At 35.4% G+C, this 23718-nt stretch overlaps 1 protein-coding gene across 6 annotated transcripts in view; it reads right to left on the bottom strand.

Moving 5' to 3' along the window:
* Positions 1-23718, bottom strand: part of LOC126747071 (putative leucine-rich repeat-containing protein DDB_G0290503) — a 119534-nt gene that overhangs the window by 11349 nt on the left and 84467 nt on the right. For all 6 annotated transcript variants that reach the window (XM_050455564.1, XM_050455568.1, XM_050455567.1 and 3 more), the window contains 7 exons: positions 20000-21062; positions 6993-7220; positions 6727-6901; positions 6537-6668; positions 6139-6477; positions 516-800; positions 278-462 (listed from right to left, as the gene is read on the bottom strand). In XM_050455564.1, the coding sequence (XP_050311521.1) occupies positions 278-462; positions 516-800; positions 6139-6477; positions 6537-6668; positions 6727-6901; positions 6993-7220; positions 20000-21062 (2407 nt within the window). The remainder of the gene's footprint in view (positions 1-277; positions 463-515; positions 801-6138; positions 6478-6536; positions 6669-6726; positions 6902-6992; positions 7221-19999; positions 21063-23718) is intronic.

The raw sequence follows: 23718 nt of genomic DNA on the forward strand, positions 1-23718 counted from the left end.
ATCTTTATATAATATCCTCTCTACACTCTTATCGCAGCCCTTTTGGGTCTATTAAATCCTTTTTCTCACTTATAGAATGTGTTTTAAAATCCTTAGATATGATAGTTGAGAATTTTAATGCATAGCACAGAAGAACACATTTTGTAAAAGTTACCTTTTAAGCAATATTTTCTTGTTGCATAATAAAAGTTTATTTATTTATATGTGTAAGTAAAAAAACCCCTGAAATATTTTTTCAATTATCACGAAAACAACTAACACAAATTGTTCTTTTTACCTAAAATGTTGCAAAGGTGAATGCCTCCTCCTCAAACAGTAATTCACATGGGGCTGACTGGGCAGCACCTCAATGAGGCAGTGCCTCTGGTGGCTCTGCAGGAAATCCACCAAATACCGCTTCTGCCACACGAGGGCTTTTTTCACACTTTCTAACTTTAGGGCTTTGGCAAACAAGTAGTTGCACTGAAACCAGTTAGAAATTAAAATAAAAATTAAGTTATTTTTGTTCTCCTTACCCTGGCAACTAAATCGGCAAAAGGCACATTATCGTTCACGTTACTCCTCATTTCGTTCCTCAATTGTTGTTCTAGAAGCCGTTTTTCGCTCTCGATCCGTTCGATATACTCCAGTTTTCGCTTGTTGTCCTCCGAGGTACTTTTCAACTCTTGTATCACTTTTTCTAGGGTTTCTGGAATGATCGCGTTTTCCTGCGAGGGTATCGCGGCACTTTGGGATTTTAGAGCTTTTAATAAGTCGGATTTTTGCTTTTTTAGTAGGGATTTCTCTTGTTCCAATTCGTCCTGGAAAACAAGAATTTATATTATGAAGCGTTTTTATGGATTTACGTAAAGGCCTGTATGAAATTTTCAATCTAAAATGAATTACACTGTGAAATGAGACACTACTATGTGCAACAATATGAAAAATACTATAATTTGAAGATATACGTTCTGATATGCAGTGCTTACAACATGGCGAAGTAAAATTACTTTTTTCTTCCTCATATAATTAATTGCATGGCCATAAAGATGCAATAAACCAATGCAGTAAAATAGATTCTTCTCTTCCGTTTTTAGGATCGATACCACTGAATAATTTTAATTTTTAAATCTTTATCGTTTTATTAAAACATATTTTTTTTTGTCGTTTGAACCTGACTTTTCATGCATTTAATCAGTGTTATCAATATTTTTGTAGATTTTACTGTTGGCACGCCTATGATGATTCTGCCTTTACACTCTCCTCGTTGGATAAAGCACGTTTATTACCATTGTACTGGGATTTGTAATGAAGTTACAAGATTATATATTTTATTTTATAGTAATAAGGGTTAGCCCAGGCACAATTTTATAAGAAAACTTAGATAGTTTTGCCCCGTTAACATTTAACCTCCAAATTAATAATTTACATAACAAGAAGGTACTTAAAATGTACCTTATGCTTTACCTGTGAGTCATGAGGGGTTGTAATAGTAAACATTTATAGAGAGTACAAATTTAATAGGTTTCTAGCCTGATAGTACCATAGAAAGCTTCGATTTCTTATAGGTTATACCTAGTTCTCCGTTGACTATGTTGACTATTTTCATGAATTTTCCTTTCATGCTGTTGCAATGTTTACATAAGCTATTATGTAAGTTTTAAGCCCTGTTAAATGAAAAGACATGTCTTGTTTTGCAAAATATTATATAAATCATGGTTCGGTTTCCCGCAGTTTTTCTGCATACATGTGACCAACATTTGTCCCCCTGTTTTCATCTAGAAATACCCGATTTTGGGAGCTGAAATTAAGTTTGTTTACCGTATAAGGTGGTAACATAGCCTGTAAGTCCGTACCGTTTTCATGACGCAAAACTCTATTTCCATTAAGTTTTCCCAATTGCGTTTTTTATCCAACGATTAATTTCGAAGATGTTCGTGAGTCGTGGATATAAAAGGCGTTTATTTTGAAACTGTTGTTTGGGCCCATTTTTCTTCGTGTTTTGTAGGGCAGGCAGTAGCCGCGTTAATTAATTATTATTTGGGCTTATCTTCTTAATGTTGTGAAAGACAAGTAATAACCGGGTCCGTGATATTATAATTACTATCCGTATCTTAACAGAGCAGGGGTAAATGTTGACCGATTGATTGAGTTTGCTTCGCTTGATTAGTGAACACAAGGCCCAATATAATAAATTTAAAAATACCGAAATCACAGTGACCAGATCAGCTTTTGCTAATCACCTCCTCGACTCCAAACATGATATTCCTGACAGCCAAAATATAAAAATACTGCATCAATGCAACAAAAGCAAAAAACTAGACTTGTTGGAGACAATGGAGATTAGTAAAGCTTTTAAAAGCCCAGATCTGTCCTGTCTTAATGAAAGGTTTGATTTTGATGGCCACCTAGTTTTTAATAACCTCAAGTAGTTCTAGACTCTTAAATGATGATTGGATTTCTAAAATGTATAAAGTGATTTGATTGTTTAGTTGAGTTCTTTGTACATGAATAGTGCCACTTTATTGTAATCTTTGTTTACTTATATGTCAGGTGTTTTGTGTATGTTATGGTAAGTTTTTGTTGAATTCTCCATTTTTCGGGTTACATAATTTTAATTATTGTTTAGGTCTGATGATGCTCTAGTCGAGCGAAACATGTAACCTTCGTTATTTTATTAAATGTATTTGCGATGCTGTAGATTTCGTGTTTTTTACCTTTTATAAAAACAGATTTATAGGCCATGACCTTATATGATAAATAAACTTAGTTTCAGCTCTCAAAACCGAGTATTTCTAGATGAAAACAGCGGGACAAAAGCTGGCCACATGTGTACAAGAAAACCGGCTTTTCAGGAAAACCGCGGGAAACTGAATCATGATTTATATTATATTTTGCCACACCGGGCATGTCCCTTCATTTAACAGGGCTTCCCAAGGTAGGTAAACCCTGAAACTTGCAACAATGCAACAGCATGAAAGGAAAATTTCATGAAAATAACCCGAAAACTGGAAGCATAGTGATGAAAACCCTCTTAGTTTTAGGCATTTATGGTTCTTTATTATCCTAAGAATAACCAGGGCTAAAAACAATGAAGGCCAGAGACTACAACATAGTCAACGGAGAACTAAGTATAACCTATAAGAAATCGAATCTTTTCAGGATACTATCAGGCTAGAAACCTCTTTAAGTTGGTTTCTTTATGTATGTTTACAATAATAAACCTCTCATGACTCACAGGTAAAACTTAAAATGTATCTTTTTGTTATGTAAATTATAAAATTGGAGGTTAAAATGTTAACGGAGCAAAATTATCTAAGTTGTCTTATAACACTGCCTGGGCTTACCGTTATTACTATAAAATAAAGACAAAATCTTGTAACTTCGTTACAACTATTAGTAGTTCCAGATGAGGTTCAAGACGTTGATGTTATGATTGAACAGACTTTTCTTCATCAAGCCTATCTAGCCATGATCGTATGTGGCGAAACTGTCAAGATATTGCCTTCTGATGAAAATGTGAGCAGCTGCATGAACATTGATACTCGAAAAATACCATTATGGCCAAAAGAATCTACGGTCGTTCCACCAAGAACGCAAGCTCTTCTTGCCGTTACATCGCGAGGCAGTTACGATGGGGAGGTCTTCATTCACGAAGGACTACGATTATTTCCAGGAAAGGAGCACATTATTAAAGACTGCATTACGAATGCAGCTGATGGTTTCCTCTCTATAACAAACTTATCAGATAACGAAATTTTGATATGGAAAGGCCATAGCGTATATGGACGACATTTTATTGCCTAGCCAGGATTTTGATACGGGATTGGCCAATTTAAGAGAAGTATTCTAAACATTTGCTGCACATGGTCTTACTCTGAGGCTGTGAAAAAGTCATTTCTTTAAAGAAAGGGTGGAGTACTTAGGCCATGAGATTTCCAAAGAGGGTGTTCAGCCAGGAAAAGGAAAAACTGAAGCAGTAAGTAACTTTCCGGTTCACTCAGATGTTAAAACTGTGCGTCAATTTTTGGGATTGGCAGGATATTTTAGGAAGTACGTAAAGAACTATGCTACGATCGCTAGACCTCTAACTTCTTTGACTAAAAAGCATACTAAATTTGTCTGGGATGTTGAACAAAGTAGAGCTTTCAACACTCTTAAGAAAATTTTAGTATCTAGACCTGTTCTTACAATCTACGATCCAGAGCTTCCAACCGAAGTACATACCGATGCATCTCAATGGGGCATAGGAGGTATTTTACTTCAAAAACAGCTTAACGGAGCCATGAAGCCTGTGATGTACTATTCCAAACAAACCATTAAGGAAGAGCAAAGATATTATTCCTACAAATTGGAGACTATGGCAGTGGTGTATACCTTGAAGGCTTTCCAGATGTATCTAATTGGAATACAATTTAAGGTCATCACTGATTGCAGTGCCGTTAGGGCTTCGCTAAGCAAAAGAGATTTAGTGCCAAGAATAGCTAGGTGGTGGCTAAGCCTACAAGAATATTCGTTTGACGTCGAATATCGAAAGGGTACGCAAATGAGTCACGTAGACGCTTTAAGCCGTAATCCCGTAGAGTGTACTGTACATGTCGTAAATATTAATCACGAAGATTGGGTGTTAGCTGCTCAAAACTCTGACGACAGATGTAGATATCTGTTGGACGTTCTAAATAGTACACCTTCCGACAAGGAGGAAGAAGATATCCATAAAGAATACTGTCTGACTGACAACAGGCTATACAAAGTAACTCCACAAGGTAAAAAGTGGGTTGTACCTAAATCTGTAAGAAGACAGACACTACTCCATTTTCACGATGCAGGAGGCCATTTATCTGTAGAGAAGACATTGTCTGCCATATCAAAATCGTACTGGTTTGGTGGAATGAGGAGATATACAAAGAAGTATATTTCTAGTTGTCTTTCATGTCTCTACAATAAGGAACCCGGTGATCGTAGACCAGGATACATGCATCCAATTGAAAAGGTCGCTCAACCATTTGACACCCTACACATTGAGCACCTTGGTCCATTTGTTAAGTCGAAAAGGAAAAATAATTATCTTATTGTGATTGTCGATGCATTTACAAAATTCGTTTTTATGAAAGCCGTCCAGTCAACGAAGACTCGATCGGTTATAAATTTCTTGCAAAGTGTTATGGAAAATTTTGGTGTTCCGCGACGCATTATCTCCGATAGAGGGAGTTGTTTTACGAGAAAACAATTTCGGGAGTATTGCGTTGGTTTGAATGTTAAACATCTTCTGAATGCTACCGCTACGCCGCGAGCAAAGTCGGGAGATTTAATCGTACTATTCTTGCATCCCTTTCCGCTTCTACGGACGAAGAGGATAGATGGGATGAAGCCATATCAAAGGTTCGGTGGGGTCTGAATTCAGTACTAGCCAACGAAGTCGTGCTAGATTCTAGTAGCGAAAGAAACCTGCTAGAAATACGAAAAAAAAACTATCAGGGTAAGATTACTACTTACTACTACTACTTACTTATCTGAATTTTATAGTAACATTGTTACTATAAAAACCAGTTTTTATAGTAACAAATTATTAAGTATTATTAATACCAATGAGTTTAGTCAAATAAAGTTTAAATAAAAATTAAGACTCCAACAAGAATAGTCTAAAGAAATCTGACTTTGATTATTAAATTTAAAATGAAAAATCTGTTCCGCATAAAGTCCATCAAACTCCTAAGATTAGTGACCCTTCTATTATATAAATTTCTCTAGATAAGCCGAAGGAACAGCCAATGGATATAATAAGTTATACTAAGTCTTTTAAAACCTATAAATGGAATAAACTTCAGGAAAAACTCTTTATTACTTAGTAAATAGTTCAGATGTTAATTTATTAGGTAATACTTTTGTCACAGATATTAGAACAATTCTTAAAAGTATATAAAATTGTGCAAAAACAGAAATACGTCGATAAAAAATGGATAACTCAAGATATAAGCGAGCAAATGCAGAAAAGGGCTCGACTATATAAAAGGCGTACCATAGAAAATAACGACAACATTTGGAATGAATATAAGACTATAAGAAATAACATAGTAAGCAATAATAAGAGTAAAAAAGCATATTTATTTAGTTATCATACTGAATAACCTTTTAGCGTTTTATTAAATCAAAACTCACCACTCTCACTTTTTTCTCCTCCAACTCCCGACCCTTCAGCTCCAACTCGAATTTCCTCCTGAAAAGCTCCTCACTTAAACTTCTCTCTTTCTCGCTCAATACCCTGAACTTCTCCTCCTGATTTCTGTTTCTCTCTTCCGATAAATCCAGCATCTCTTTGGTGTATTTCACGTTACTCTCCAACTGTCCGTTGCGTTGCCTCAGACCTTTAATTTCTCTTAATAATTCCTCCTTTTCCAGTTTCACTTGCTCCAGCTCTTTTTTCAACTGGGTTAACTCCAAAGCGTTTTGGCTGGGCAGTGATTTGTATTTGGTGGATTCCGAACTGCTGCAGGGTTTCTAAAAAAAGGTAAAAATAATTAATGATGAATTTGTGTTCAGAAGGTTGGTTTAGGTACTTTTAAATCTTCACATTGAAGCTCTAAGGCTTTTTTGGCGAGTTTTTCTTGTTCCAGGAGCTTTTCCAAGTGTTCTCTGTAGTCTAGAGCGCCATCTAGTTGGATCCTCAGTTGTTCTATCAGTTTGGCATCCTAAAAAAGCGTTCATTTATTAGGTTTTATTAATATAATTGTTCTAATTTATGGTTACCTCAATTAAGGCTTGTTTGCTGGCCATTTTCTCTTTTTCTAAGTAGTTTTGTAACTGGATAAGTTTCTGCTGTAACACGTTAAATTGCTGCTCTAAAGTTAACTTTTGCTTCTCAATTTGGTCTATTTGCCTTAACAGTTGCTTATTTTGGCTCTTTTGTCTCGATAAGGATTTCCTGCAAGACATAAACAATATGATAGGAATGTCTTAGCTGGTCTAATGATGTAATATGTAAAAGTTTGAAGTCATATTTATAGGTAACTTACATGTAAACTTCGACGTCGTGTCCCTCAGAAATGGAGCTCAGACTCTGATCGCTAATGGCGCTCAGTATGTTCGAGTCGATCTGAGCCGCGCACTCCAGTTCCCGTTTCAGTTGGCCGGTGATCGCGTCCACTGGGGCGGCGTTTGCCAGTTCGTAGTTCATCAGGCTCGCTTTTAATGTTTGGATTTCCACGTGGAGGTCTGCGGTCTTTTTTTGTTCCGCTTTTAACCTGACACATTAAGGATCTCATGAATTTTTGGAAAAAAACGCTGAGAATGCTGCATATTCTAATATCTATTTTTATTTTAAACTGCCATATTACAGACATTCTAAATTTATACAGGTGTTTATTTTACTCGAAGTATGTTTGTCTTATTTTTATTTTGTTAGAATTCCAGATAAAATTTGAATTAATGAATACCATTTTTGCTTTTAAGTTTTATAGGTAAAATTTATCATTTGTACTGAAAATTTACATTTGTGAGGTACAGTGAAGTAAAGTGTTTATTATGGAACGCCAATCAAAAAATTTCACGGCCGAAGAATGTGCGCAGGCAGTCATTTTACCGGATGGAGCTTTCGAAGAATTGGAGAGAGATTTGGTGTATCGCATACATCCGCTTGAGCGCTATAGGAAGATAGGTCAGCACTTAAGAAGACCTAGTCAAGGCTGACATAGCATTATTATACAAGATCAAGACCATTTCATAAGACTCTCTGCTTTAAGACAAAGGGAAGATTGCTGCAGACATAATTACAGGAAGCAGATGGACTCAGAATTTCAACTGGTACTGTTGATCGACGCCTAGATGAATCTAATCTGAGAACAAGAATCCCAGCGCGAGGACCAGCTTTCGCCTCAGAGCATCGTAGAGCACGGTTAACTTTTGCTAGGGAATACATCGATTGGGCTAATGAAGACTGGGAAAGAGTTCTTTGATCAGATAAAACAGAATTTGTCTCTACAACTCAGATGGACGTATAAGAGTTTTTTGAAGACCAAATGAAAGATATGCCCATTGTAACTTCCAGAACACCAGATTATTTGGTGATTGGATTCAGTTATGTTTTGGGGAGAAATCTCTTTAACTGCTCGTACTGACTTGGCGGCAGTTAATAATGGCGTTTTAACAGCTGATAGGTAAATAAGGGAGATCGGAGACCGCATGTTGCTCAGATTGTTCAAAATTATTTTAATGATGTTGGAATGGAAACTATGGATTGGCCACCAAATAGTCCTGATCTTAATCCAACTGAGAATGTTTGAGACATGATCTACCGCCATTTTCAAGAACTTCCTAACACGTTATATGGACTCACTGGCGATATTGTCCAAATATGGAATAATTTGGATCAATCTAAGGCCCATAATTTTAAGCATGAATAATAGCTGCCGTGCTGTTATTCAAAATAGGGGAGGAAATACCCGTTATTAATTATTTTTATTAATGTTAATATTTTTTTCAATTTCCTATACTTTTTTTACGTTCTTTTGACACTTTTCCTATTGTCAATACTTTTATTATGTTAGAATAATAATGTACTTAATTTAGCCACTAAAATATTTGATCAATATTATAAAATATCTTTTTTTTAAAATATAGTAGTGGTGCGTTAATTTTGCTGCCCAGTGTATTTAAAATAAAGGTAAGTAAATAGATTTCATGATCAAATTTCCTTAATAAACTTATTTGTCTCACCCGCAATCAAAATCATTGTAAAATTAGCCCAACTAATCAAATAATAGTGTCTGTGCAGTTGTAATTATATTTTCTCTTCACTTGATATTTAGTAAATGCCAGAGCCAAATATGATCTAAATTGGATAATAATTAACTAATAGAAATAATTTTTTTTTTATTTATTCCATTCGCGACACATGCGCGTTAAATTAGTATTTGATTCAACCTTTAATTTAAAAAAAATCTACCGTACTTTACAACACCTACACAATTTATCTCTTAATATATTTTTGTTCGTCCAAATAGTTTAAATTTTTTCTTTTTATAATATTTCTTTGTCTTTCTCTCCAAATTAAAACTACCATTTTATTTAACTTAATTTTCTCCTTTTATTATAACCAATTTAAACAACAAATCTGCGCGTGTACGATAGCCTTTAAATTTCTAAATTCCTTTGGTTTGTGCTGAACGGAGACCAGAGAGAAGACGACTTCCTTGTTAGCACTTTATCATCGCGCATTGATTCCAGTGTCGTGATCTATACTTTTATTTCCGCAACTGTTGTCTTAATCTTACCGCATCACAGATCGTGATTTACTTATCAAACCCGCAACCACTCTTAGTGATTCAACCCGAATTAGAAGACCCAATAAGTCAAGAGCAGGCCTGCTGAAGCTGGATACAGACACCTTAAGCTAAGGATATTTAAAGGCTGGTTTTTTCGACCTTTCCACATTTACTTTTAATCACACAAATACAGTTCACTTTAAATCTCTCACTGAATTGTCTAAATCCACCTTGTGCTTAACTAAAAAGATAAGTAACAACTTTACAAAAGAGAAAAAAAGAAAAAGTTCTTTTTTTCTTACCAGATCAACTAACTTTTGTGAATTCATCTTGATATTCTCTTTGGTGTTACAGAGAACATCTCACCAAAATCTACTAAAGGGGAATCCATAGATTTTAGAAAAAAAACTGAAACTTGATGTTAACATCCACAAGATTTTCAAAAAAAAGAGAAAGTGGAATAAAGTTGAAAACTGTGAAACAAGAAGGATTTATTACAGACAATTTCATAAACGAAAAGAGAAAACAGGAAACAATAAGAAAAAGGTTGTATCGCCAAAGAAAAATGGAAAAGCTGCAGGAGGAAAGTCAAGAACAGGAAACTCTTTCGGAAAATTCACTCGGAAAAGTTGTAAAAAAAAAACTTAAAAGTCTGTGTTACCAAAGTGTCCTGACAAAAAAGGGGTTTAAAAAAAAATGTTTTTAGCTGAATTTCCAAAAGTACCACAGTGATAACTGAAGAAAAAATAATTCCGTGGAATAAAATAAGAAACTGTTTGAAAGAAAGTGTTGAAAAGCCTTATACGAGAAATGATATAAATAGCCAATCACCGAGAAAAAAAGATATTGTTGCAAAAAACTCAAAAGTGGCACATGACAATCACTGTTACAGTTGTTTGTATCTCAAAACCCTAAAACAAATATAAAATAGCATTTTTTTATGAATTTCGTCCAAAATACGTTCTTCTAAGCTCTTTCATGCCTAACGATGTATGTATGTGTTTGTAAGTACCATGCTAATTTAAATTTTTTAGTTGAAGCTATTCAAAGATAACATAAAAAAAAAGAAAGACGATAACAAAAAATTGTTATATTTCTTATTGCTGTCTAAAGTAACTCCCAAGTATTTGACCTGCTGCCTCAAAGTTAGGCGAGTCTGATACATAACGGGAGGTTTAAAGCCTGTCAAATTCCGCCTCTTAGTAGAGAGAATGAGCTCGGTCTTTTCTGGGTTGACCGAGAGCCCTGTCTCCTGACACCACTGTTCCACTATTTCGCACGCGGCATGCATTCGCTCACAGACTGTGTTCACGAATTTATCCGTGACCATCACTAACCCGATTAGAGTTCATGCTTCCTGGGCGGCTATTCTGTAATTTTGGAGGAAGTGACACTTCCTCCTGAGAGAAGGGATCTCACATCACGTTCCTCTCCCTAGGTATAAAAATTAGTATTCTGTAATAGCAGTGACCGTGTGGTGAACGATCATCACGATCATGTAATTCTTACAGCGTTGCCAGATTCTCGACCAATAGAATACGCGCGCTCATACGTTCGACGCGCCGCTGACCTGACAAGGATTTTAACATTTGACGTACAGGATGCCGGGTATTTATTATTTATTTTTTTGTACAACGGATTAAAAGACATTAATAATTGTCTGTGTTAGTGTTACCACTTTAATAAATTAGAAATTAGATAGAAGTAGTCTGTGGTAATAAAATGGCAGAGTGTAATCGATCGACCCCCATGATCAATGGACAAAAAAAATTCTAACTGAGTGGATGAAAAAACACCCCCAGCTACAAAGTGGACTATTTTCAAATAGTTTTACAAAGAAATACGCCCGAAACTTGTGGGAAAACAGCACTTTAACGCTAAAAGCATTCCCTGGGACATCCTGTAAAACTTGGAAGCAATGGCGAAAAGTAGGTGAAACATTAGGGTAAAAAGCTTGCATATATGGAGTTTCCACTTCAATTATATCACGGGCAAGTTCTTTGTTTACCCTGAATCTTTTTATAAAAGCTTGGTCAGTTAATGATGCAAAGGGATCAATCCTTTCGAAAACTTGCCTTTCTCCTTCCAAATCTTCTTCAGCATCACGGAGGTTCCCCAATACCTTAAATTTAGTTACAGAAAAGTTCCATAAGAATAGTCAGAATAGTGATTTTTTGCAAATTAATAACCAATAATGTTACCTATTATTAATACCTACCTCATTAGCGATTAGCAGCTCAGCAAAATCCATATTATGGTTATTATTATACACAATAATAATAATCGGAGGGATTTTTTTATAATCAGAACCAATAAACCAAACAAAACAACGTTATTTCTTTAGGATTTTCATCGCCCACGCGTCTTTCTGTCACCTGTCTCGGAAGTTAGGTGAGGATACCCTTCTCCCTCACAATTTAGCAGTAGAAGTGTGATCACGCATTTTTCGCACGATGGGAACGCTCCCCTGTTTACAGAATAAACTTTTAGTAATTTTCGAGTGAGCTCCGCCCACTTCTCGTGTGAATGTTGTTTCACGCGTTTACAGAATAGCCGTCCAGACGACACTGTCCATCACCAGACACCAAAGGTGTAGCGAAAGGCGACTGCCTTGCGAGCCGCCGTCCTTTACCATGGTCTTGACACGACAGTCTCCTAGTGTAGCACTGATCATCTAGTCTTCCGGCTTCCAGCGCCGTTTTGACCCACCTGATCTGTTTTCGCCTTATCAAATGCTCCTTCCACATCAAAGAAAAGAGCAAGTGCCACTTCCTTATCCTGTATGGCTTTTTCACCTTTGCTCACTACATTGAGCGAAGTGACATTTCCGTCGACTTCCCTTTCATGTAGGCATGCTGATTCCTATGTAGTGGCGATTCTCTTATATACCTGTCTATAAGCCTTTCTATAGTCTTTAGTAGAAATGAAGTCAGGCTTATTGCCCTAAAGGTTGGCGGTAGTCTTTTTTGCCCGGTTTTGGGATTTAGACCACATTTGCCGCCCTCCATGTTAGTAGAACGTGCCCCATTGCAAAACTGGCCTCAAAAACTCTCTTTAAGTAAGGTAGTGTAATTTCGAGGCCTACCTGCAACATCATAAGTATGATTCCATCAGATCCCGCAGCCTTATGTAGAGGCCACAAAACATACGCTGTGAGCGAATTCGCTTTGAGCTACCAGCGTCAGCGAAGAGCGATTATTAAAAAAAATCGTTTGGGTATATAAAATTATAACTATACCTGGCCACGAAGAGTCGCTGCAAGCCGCGACGAATTTTGCTGCGGGCCAATTTACACCAGCGGCGACTTTTCAGACGCGCGTATTTTGTTAGCGGCAAAAACAAATGACTGGAAAGTTAATCAGTGTGTACACGAAATAGACGCGTCGCGCACTTGTGAGGACCCGTTGCGTATTATTTCGGCGTTTAAACCTAAATATTTTGTTTTGATCGCACGTAAAATGAATATAAAAGCATTTATCAATGCTGTTCAAGAAAGGCCAGCTATTTGGATGAGTTCACATCATCAGCACAAATTCAAAAATGTAGTTTAGAGATTGTGGGACGAAATAAAACTTCTATTTCCGGACTACTCAGTTAAATTTTTATTTAGTTATTAAAATATTATAACAATTTTATTTCATTAGATTGAAAATAGTTTTTAAACTGATCCCGTATTTAAAATGCTTGTAAAGTTGTCCGATTGTTTCGCCTAGATAACTGAGGAGTAGAAGAGTTTTTACCTTCATTTATCATACGAAAGTCAGCATCTTTATTTCCATCTTTCTCTCTTATAATATTATGTAGTAAACAAGCCACTTTTATAAGTAATTTGGCATATGTCACATTTGTTTCGATTGGTTTAAGGAATAATCTCCATTTATTCGTTAATATGCCAAAAGCATTTTCTACAGTAACTCTTGCTCTGGATAATCTCTTATTAAAATATCTTTTTTCGTCTTCTCTGCATCTTCATCTGCATCAGCCACAGCTTGAAGTACCAGAGAAAAAAAAAGTTTATAATTATAGTATTCACTACCACTTTTTGGAGGCTTTTTAATATGGAAGTGCTTGCCATCAATCGCGCCGATGTAGTTAGGAAACTGCCATTTTAATAAAAATTCTTCTGATATCTTTAATAACTGTTCTTTAGTGGGTTGTGGCATATGAATTCTCCATAGTGTTGTCCAAATGGCTTTACACGTTTTATAAATGCATTTTACTATCGTACTTTCGAGAGACTCAATTCGGGCATCGGTTTCGTCTCAAGAACCTCGTTCTCTGCCACTGTCTCGTACTCCATCAACAACCTCTGGAACCTTATCTGGAAAACGCAAAATACCCAATGATATACGAGCTGAATACCTAGAAATAGAGAAAAAGAAATTTAGAATTATGGAATTGGAATTATCTAAAAATAATAACAGTTCGCAAACTGAGCCAAAATCAGATGACTATCATTTTTTTAATGAGCTTGCTGCCGCAGATGGAAAAGTTGCCTCCTATTCAAAAGTTACGCTTGTGCAGCAAATTTAATCAAACTTTATTGGAAGAGGTTGGAACATTAACATACGGATATGGATCTGTGTCGGGTTTTGTAAATTTGTAAGAATATTAGTTAATTTGTTGTTAAAAATTCAGTAGTTTAATAAAGTCATTATATGACACCAGGCTTAATTACTAAACTTAACAGCTAACTTTATTAAAAATATTAAAGCATATTTACTTACCTTAATGTTAAAAAACTTATTAGGAAACTGCCTAATTGCTTTATAAATTGTGTGGAACTCACCCAGCTTTGGTCTCTTCTTGTTTACATCGTGGACTCCTGGTTTACAATTGATGATATCTTGTGACATGAAAGAGCTGCTTTCGAAACAATACAGAGCTATTTTTGATAATGACATTATAAAGGACGCACTTAAAATGTAGATACAAATATCATACAATATAACCGTTCTTCCTTAAAGAAAAGTACCTTACTAATAAGTAAACCTCGCATCAAATGTTTTATTTTCGCTCAATTTCGCTGTCCGCTGCGAAAAGCTCGTGGTCTCATTTTAGACGCTCTAAATTGCCGCTGTAGGTTTCTAAACGCTTTAAGCGGGGCGAATTTGTCATGGCCTTCGCTTTATATGGACTAAACTCATCCACTGCCAAGCTATGGCTTCGTTTGTTACTATATTTTTAGTGAGGTTCTAGTGCGGCTCCGGATCTGGTTCCTCGCCGCATGGTGCAGCGTTTCCTTCTGAAAGTGAGTTTTAAGGAGAAGCTCGATGGTTTCTTCTTTGTTTCAGGAACATAGTTCACCTTTCTCCAGTCATCCTATATCGATTTTCCTGTCAGTAGCTTCAGAAGACGAGCTGTATCTGAAAGAGATTCCATCTCTCCACATAACTATCGCCAGCAGTCTCTTTTACAGTTCTTGAGTTTCCCCTTTGAGAGCGTGGAGGTGTGACCTTCTTACGTCTTTTTTAATACGGCCCCGAGTGTTATTCCAACAGGGCACTCTCTTATTGCCAACTCTCCTGGGAGGACATGTTGCCTCATAAGAATTGATAATTTTACTGTTTAACCGTACTACCTAGTATCTAGTTCCTCTTTGGAGGAGATGGCTCCATCTAGAGTACCCATGGACTGAACAAGACCCTCTTCCCTTGGGTTTCTCTTGAGGAACTCTTCCTCCTTATCCGAACCGATTGCGAATTGGATAATTCTATGGTCGGAGATCGTTATATACCCTCCACTTTTTAACCCTATCTGTAAATGATACGTGACGTGTTACCAGTGTTATGTCGATAACCTCTTGTCTAATTCGATTGACAAAAGTCGATTCCGCGGGATAGCCCTTTGATATACGAACGACACACAGTGGAACGCCTTTATGGAGATATTGGGACGTTGTGTTAGATTTTATATAATATTTGTACTTACAGTGATGATTTCACTAACCCATTTATGGCCAGTGATGCGTATACGCAACACTAATGATTTATTTACAAAAAATTGTGCTTTTTTCGCCTGAAATATGGACTGGTACCATTGACGCAAGGTTGAACAAAAGTGACAGAATTAAATTTGAACCATCTTTTTCATTTGCTTTCTTGTACGAATTTTTTAAAAACCGGATTTTTTCTTATATATGGCCGCACATTTTTAAAAATCATATACTTCTATTTAATGTTTTTATTTTCAAAGTTTTAACACTAATTACATTCCCAACTACACCATAAAATTGAAAACCGGGACCTAGTTGAACCAGGGTTTTCCTAATTAGGTCATAAATTACGCTGTTGCGTTCTCGTATCACCGGCCGAATAACTGAAATTGCCTGTCACAAGAGTGTCTAGACAAGTCTAGCAATTAGTACCCATTATCATGTAGAACCTCTTACTTCTGCTAAAAGATATAATAGAAAATCGAAAAAAGAAGTGTCAATCCCACAACCAGCTGTAATTTCAAGATATAATAAATACATGGGAGGAGTAGATTTGTATGATAATGGCGTGGCAAATTATAGAATCGGTGTGATGGGTAAGAAATGGTGGTGGCCACTATTTAAAAATACAATAGACAGTTTTCTTGTCAATTCCTGGAAACTCTACAACACGGTGAATCACAATAAAATGTCACAACTGAATTTTAAATCATTCATCGCCGTACGCTTATTAAAAACAAAGAACTTTGTCGCTAGACCACTTATAACCACACCATTAAAACCACCCAGTGAAGTGAGGGTTGATCACTCTGGACATGTAATCAGTAGGACTGACTCCCGAAGAAGATGTCGTGTAAGTAGAAGTCAAACAATTTATATTTGTGAGCGTTGCACTATTTATTTACACGCTGACTGATTTCGGCAATATCACTTAACACTATAGGCCGTTGATGCGTTTACACAACACCACTTATTTCACAAAGTAGCAGATTTAGTTCTTTTTTGATTTCACATACTTATGTGTTTCTGTAATGTGTTTTCATAATTAAAATATATAATTTAAAAATTTTAAGTTTCATTTCTATCCTTGGCCGTAAATCGGCTAAAAACAAGTTTTTATTTATCAATATAATATTTAATTTTATTTTTATGCTTATCAATAAATATTAAAAAAATTTTTTTTTGCGGTAAATTTATGGTTATAATATGCAAATGTAATTCTCAATTTTTATATTCATTTTTAAAAAGGCCTGCTAAAATTAACTGAAAAATATACAATATTTTTCTACGAGTTAGCATTAATATTTACAGTAAACACATTGCAGTGACCTGTATACCGGGTGGTACGTCGCCGAGCGGAACATAGGAAATCCCATGTAAATTTTAAGGGGGTCAATTATTGGCTTCCCTGTACATTTTACAGAAAAAATGTAAGATAACTTTTTGAAGACACTAATCTGGCAAATTTCAACAAATTTTAATAAGCGAAACTTGAATTATTCAATTAAATGTAATTGCAAAATTAGCAAATTTTCGGTTCAAAAATTTCATGAAACACGTGCCTACGGTTTTTTAAAGGAAATATAATTTCAACATTTATTTAATTTTTTTTTGAGAAGCTGTATTTGAAATTTTTGAGCTCTAGCTTTCTTAGTTTTTGAGTTACAAGCATTTTGCCCTAGAAAATTAATTTTGTTTTAAAGGAATTTCCAAGACCGATTTGTTGAATTTTACAATTTTTGAAAAAAACGCTAAAACACGTAGAGTCCATAAAATGAGAGAATATGCCGGTGACGTCAGACTTCGCGCATCTAAGCTGGCTATCGTTAAGCGTAGAAGCGTAGAATTCTAGCAGATAGTTTATGACTAAAAAATCAGTGCCGGGGGTGTATTGTGTTAAAATATTATTAAATAAATGGGGTTTAAAATAGTGTTAAATAAATTTAAACTTTTCTTTGCTTTATTTATGCGTATGTGGATATAAGTGTTAGCGTTACATACATATATTACTTTAGATACTCAAAATAACGTTTGCGATACGTGTTAAAGAAATACATATGTTTTTTTTTTATACTCATTATGATACGAACATTATTTGATATTCATTAATGTAACCATCATTTAAGATTATGTCCTTTGAAATACTTTTGTTTAAAAATCAGTTGAAATCTTAAAATATAAAAAAAAAAAATTTAAAACAAAAATTAATTTTTAAAATATGTTTTAAAACATCTATTTCTTTTCTTTCTTCAGCTATTAAAAATAAAACTCCACATAAGGGTATATAAATTTTACTGCTCATAAAAACACTACATAATATTATTACGGTATATAATACATATTCATATTATTAAATTAGTCACTATCTGACAAAATGTCCACATTGCTGATAATTGATTCGTCGGAACTCGTTTCCAAATCTTCATCTGATGAGCCAGTGTTTACCGTAAATTTTAGGGAATCTAAAGTTTCATCAAAAAGATTATGATCTTTTATATATTTGTCTTTAATTTTGTCGACATGGTCACAAATGCTTCTCCAATCATCGACAGATACTTCTGCAAATTTTTGCCTCGTCAAAGCTTCTACATCTGCTAACTTAAAAGTTGTGTTCCTGCTTGCTACCCAGTTTTTAACAGTGGCCCAGATTTTTTCAATGGGGTTCAATTCTGGGTGGTATGGAGGCAAACGCAAAGTTGAGTGTCCGTGACTTTCCATTAGTTCGTCAAGTTTGCACTTTATCGGATAAAATCTTTTATTTTGAAGAACTATTTCATAAAGTTCCGTTTTTGTCATTTTCTCGTCATGTTCTAAATTATGCTCCTTAAGCCAATCAATTATGAGTTGTTTCTTACTTCCTGAGGTAACATTCTTTTTTACTTGTACATTATGGTATGATGCATTGTCCAAAACTAAGACCGAATTTGGTGGCAAATTCGGAACCCATTTCATGAAATTTTCATGATTCATGTCGTCATGGTAATCGCCACTTTTAGAACCTGAAATGTTATAAGTAAGAAATTAATAAGCACAGAATATATATTTTTTATATCTTACCTGAGCGGAATATAAGTAGACCGTCTTTAACAAAACCATTTTTTCCTCCAGCATGAACGATGATTAATCGCTGTCCTTTTGAAATGGGTTTTCGTATACCGCTTAGGCTTTCGTCAAACCAACCTTTGTCAGAAGTATGACTACTGTGTATATAGGTTTCGTCAGTACACACTATATTTCTACCTTGATTTTTAAATTCGGTAATTTGTTTTAAGTATTTTATTCTCTTTAAACGTATGTCATATGATTCCATCAAGGCCTTTCTATTATCATCTGTCTTCTTCCATCTAAAAAACAATGTTTAGAAGTTAGAAATTTATATACATATTAACATCTAACAGGTACATATAATTTAAAAAAACTCATAACCCTAAAAGTAAAATTCAAGATAAATAAAGAGACACAGGTAAAATTTTAAAAATGATATTCTAGTTAGGTAGAACATTAAGGAGAAGAATATAATAATATGTCCAATTAAGAGGAAAGAGTGGATTAACCAGGGTTATACCTTTTTTTATCTTACAGGTAACATGCTTATGCATCCTACAGGTGTGTATTTATAAATAAATAAAATTAAAAAAGGGTTTGTAACAGGTAGTCAGGAAATTGTAATAGCTATATTATGGGTAGCGCAATTTAGAATTTGAACTTAATTTAAATATTTTTTTAATTTTCTATGTTTTAAGTTTATATGAATGAAAATATCATATGCATATCTTTTCAGTGTTCTTTTTAGTATTTTTTCAATGAACGCTAAGACTAGATAAAAATTGTAATATTACAAACGAATGCAAAATATAAATATGGTTGAACCATACATACCTAAATCCAATGCTCTTTAGTAGTTTTGCTAAGGATGGTATACTCATAGGCTCATGAATAACAGATCGGTCAATGATCTTTTGTAGGATTACTGCTAATAAAAAATAGGATTAAAATTAAAAAAGCACAATAAAGGTAAGATACCTTTTAAAAAAACTACTACATTTTCTTACCTTTAATACGTTAGTAGTAACAAACACACACAAAATAATAGTCTTTAAATTAAAACACACCAAAATTGGAAGAAAAAAGTAGGTAAACACAAATTAAACTGAATTTACACGCACACTCTACACTCTCAACGCGTTCCCAAGTGCGACGACACTGACTTATTGCGAAACACCATCGAACTTCCAAGGGTACTGTGATGAATAAAGCGGAGAGGTATAACTATTATAACGACTTTATCTTTTTCCTTGTGAAAGAGAGAGATGCATGTATTCACGGTCAAGTAAACCTAATCAGGGAAATATGGGGCCTCCCCTTTATTGATTTTTTGGTTTAAAGTGGGTTTGTGCGCATTTTACGTCACCGGCATATTCTCTCATTTTATGGACTCTATCTAGTGATTTTCTAAGGAGAAGCGATAATTCAAATTTCACAGTTCTTACATTCAAGGTTTTTAAATTATGAGAATTTTGTACCTAGAAATAACTTTTTTTAAGGAACGTTTAAGGAAAAAGCTGTGTACTAAATCCCACAGCTCTACCTCTCTTAGTTTTTGAGTTATGCGCATTTTGCAATAGAAATTTTTTTTTTAATGGAACTTCCAGGGCGGTATTCTTGCATTTTACGAGTTGTTGAAAAAATACTGAAATATATGTTTGATGATTTTATGAGAATAAGCTGTGTTTCATATTTCACAGCTCTAACTCTCTTGGTTTTCGAGTTATGATCATTTCGCTCTAGAGACTGATCCATGTCTCATTTCTTTTTAAGAACTTACCTATTGGACAAATCCACAACATTCCCGGTCTCCTTCATTTTCGTGTTAATAACTTTCATGTTCGATTGCACCTGGTTATAGTCCTCCACCATCTGGGCGATCACTCGCTCTCTCTCTCTGGCCAATTCCTGCGCCTTCGCCAACTCTTTCGTCAGTTCAGACACGCGCAGTTTCTCCTCTTGCCGTTTATCACCCTCCTCAATAGATTTCAACTTATTTTCCATCTCCGTCAGGTGGTTCTGGTAGTACTTGAGGTCCTCGTTCATGATTTCCAGGTCGCAGTCCTTGTCTATTACTAAGGCGTCCTTTTTCTTCATCTCGTCCTTTAGGGCGTTTATGATGATTTCTTTGTCTAAGAGTTCTTTTTTAAGGCTCTTTAGGGCGTTTTCTTTATCGGTTATGTCCTGCCTAAGCTGCTCGAGTTCCATAGAAGCTTGAGAAGCGTAGTTCTCGAATTCCTTTCTTAATTTGGAATTTTCTTCGTCGCTTGCAGTAAGGTTATTCTTGAGCCGGGCGTTGTCTTGCTCTAATCGCTCAACTTTCTGTAGGGCTACAGCCATTTTCTCTTCAGATTCCCGCAGTTCGACTATTTGCCGCTCTAAGGCCTCGCCTTTCTCTTTTAGTTCTGCCTCAAACTTTTGCTCTAAATCGCGTTTTTCTTTGGCCAAGTTAAAGTACATTTTATCCTTCCGCACCGAGTCTTCCCTTAACGTTTGCACCTCCTTTTCTAACTCGTTTAATTGCACGTTTTTCCCCGCCAACTCCACGGCCATCTTCTGTTCTTTTTCAATAGAATCGCGCTGTTCTTGTTTGAAGACGTCAGTTGTTTTCGTCAGCGCCTCCTCGGTTTTATCCAGGCGGCCCTGTAGGTCCGTTATGTTGTTTTCAAACTCGTTCAGGATTTTCAGTTTCGTTTGTAGTTCGAGGATTTGTTGGTCCCTAAGGTCGATTTCCCGTCGTAAAGTTTCGATTTCACCGAGTAGTTTTTCCGCGTTCACGGTGTCTTCGAAATGGACCCGTTTCTCCGTTGATTTGTGGCCCAGTTCGGTGGAGTTTGGTTTGCCTGCAAGGGAAAATTGAGATATTTAGTGGATTTTTTGTTTGTTAAGGCTCTCAGGTGTGCTTGATTAGTATATAGAGTATTTTAGAGGAAGATGTACCTTGGTGTAAGATGTTCCTTATATTATATAATTTTTGTAGCCATATGCTTCGAACAGTGCCCATAATCAATTTGCTGAAACAGCTGACGACTTTTCGAGGTTAGGAGAGAAAATTATTATTTATTTTATGTCCATCTGAATCTAATTAATGCCGAAACACCCAATACTTCATATTTGTTTAGATCCCTAGACCGTATTGATTATGCTCAGTTTCAGGCCGACATCGAAAGTGTATCTTGGAATTCCATTTATCTGATTAACAACATTGATTCAAAAGTAGATTTTTTAACATCAACGATATTAAGCATTTTTGATACACATGCACCGTTAAGAATAAAAAATGGTAAAAAAAAGTCGTATAATCCCTGGATAACAAATAACATCAGATTAATGAAAAATCTTCGTAATCAAGCACTTAATCGCTTTAAGCGTACTAAGGATCCTGTCCATTGGAATTACTACAAAAATCTAAGAAATATTACAACAAGGGCTATAAGAGCTGAAAAAAAAGCATATCTTAATCGCAAGTTTAAAAATTGCAGTTTGAAAGAGAAATGGGATGAGCTTAAAAAATTAAATGTTCTTGAAAATAAAAATAAGACAATTCCAGGTCACCTAAAAAATTTTGACCAAATATGTTACTGAAATAAGGCAAAATATTAAAAATGCTAAACCTGATTTGCTGAACTTTTATAATAATAACTTATCACATAACATGACTTCAATTTACTCTAACTGGAGGTATAATTTTTTATATAAGTAAGCTTAGATAAAAAATTAATTTATAAAAGCATTCTTAATATAAAAGGTAAAGCCTTTGGTGCAGATAAATTAAATATATAACACTTCTCTCTCTTTGCTGTCCTTTTATAATACCATATACAGGGTGTTTCACAACTTATCCGAAAAATTTTAACCACATATGCGCTGTTACGAAAAAAGTTGATTTTTCAAAAAAAAAATGTAATAAAAGTCGTACAGATATCGAGATAATAACATAATACAGTTTAACAGTTCACTTGCTTATAAAAGCTGTTCAAAATTGTTTCCATTGACTCTAATGCAAGCTTGGCCACGTTTAATCCAATTTTGGCGCACTAATTCAAATACACCTCCTTCCTGCTGTTCCTGAAGTCTCAAATTATCGGCAACCACTGTGATTCGGTCACGCAATTCTTCAATATTCTGAACTGGAGTACGGTATTAATCGTTTTTCAAGTGTCCCCATAAAAAGAAGTCCAGAGGATTTAGGTCGGGAGACCGTGCAATTGGTCCACCTCTTCCGATCCAGCGTATCTGGTATACATGATTCAAAAAATTACGAACTTCTAAACGAAAATGCGGAGGTGCCCCATCTTGCATAAACCACATCCGTGCTCGGACCGCCAATGGTACATTTTCAAGAAGGACCGGCAAATCATTCGGAAGAAATTCCAAATACTGGTGACGATCCATCCGATCTGGCAATATGAAGAGTCCAATTAGACGTTCATCGACAATACCTACCCACACGTTTAAAGAAAAACGATGTTGGAAGTTTGTCTGGACAACTGCGTGAGGATTCTCAAAGGACCAAACGCGTGTATTATGAATATTGGTTATATATAGTAGTTAGTTATAATAGATAGTCTGTAGGTAGCAATGCCTGGACTCTCTGGACGTGATAAGGGTACAGTTGGGCCTCATGTAATATGCGCCACGCTGTTGTATGTGACACTTCTGGGACCTGTTGAGCTAATCTCCTTATGCTTATTCCTGGATTTTCTTCCACAATATCCAAAATTTCTTCTTCGGTATTTAAAACGCGTTGTGGGCGAACGCGACCCCCATCTACTCCACGTTTGGGGCGCAAATCTCCAGTTGCACGTGCACGTAAAACAATTAAACTAAATGTTTCGTGATGTGGTATGTGCCTATTCGGAAATCGGTGTGCGTACAAACGAGACGCTGCTAGCGAATTTTGCCTTGCTTCTCCGTACGCTAAAACAATGTCTACTAACTCCTCATTAGTGTACACATGTACCATTTTTTATTAATAAATAACTAAAAATTAAACTCGCAAAATAAATTTACAAAAATCAACCGTACTTCATTCAGATCACCCACGATAGTTCTTATCAGTATGAAAACACAAGAAAATTCCTGGTATTTTGATTTCGTCAGTTATTTGGTACAACATTTGCAACAATAAATTATTAACGCGTATTCTAATATCACGACGATGAACACAAAATACAGATATTAATTTTTCAATTTATTATTGAAACTCAGGTTTATAACTTAATTTCTGTAGGACTTTTATAACATTTTTTTTTGAGAAATCAACTTGTTTCGTAACAGCGCATATGTGGTTAAAATTTTTCGGATAAGTTGTGAAACACCCTGTATAACACACATCATAAATAGCTGTATCGAGAACGCATACTTTCCCAAAAACTGGAAAATAGCTAACGTTTTGCCTCTGGCTAAAGTTAATAACCCTACTGAAGTAAGTCAACTGAGATCAATATCAATTTTGCCAACTTTCTCAAAAATTTTGGAAAAAGCTATGGAAACTCA

This window comes from Anthonomus grandis, chromosome 18 (assembly GCF_022605725.1).
Source record: "Anthonomus grandis grandis chromosome 18, icAntGran1.3, whole genome shotgun sequence".
Classification (NCBI taxonomy): domain Eukaryota; kingdom Metazoa; phylum Arthropoda; class Insecta; order Coleoptera; family Curculionidae; genus Anthonomus; species Anthonomus grandis.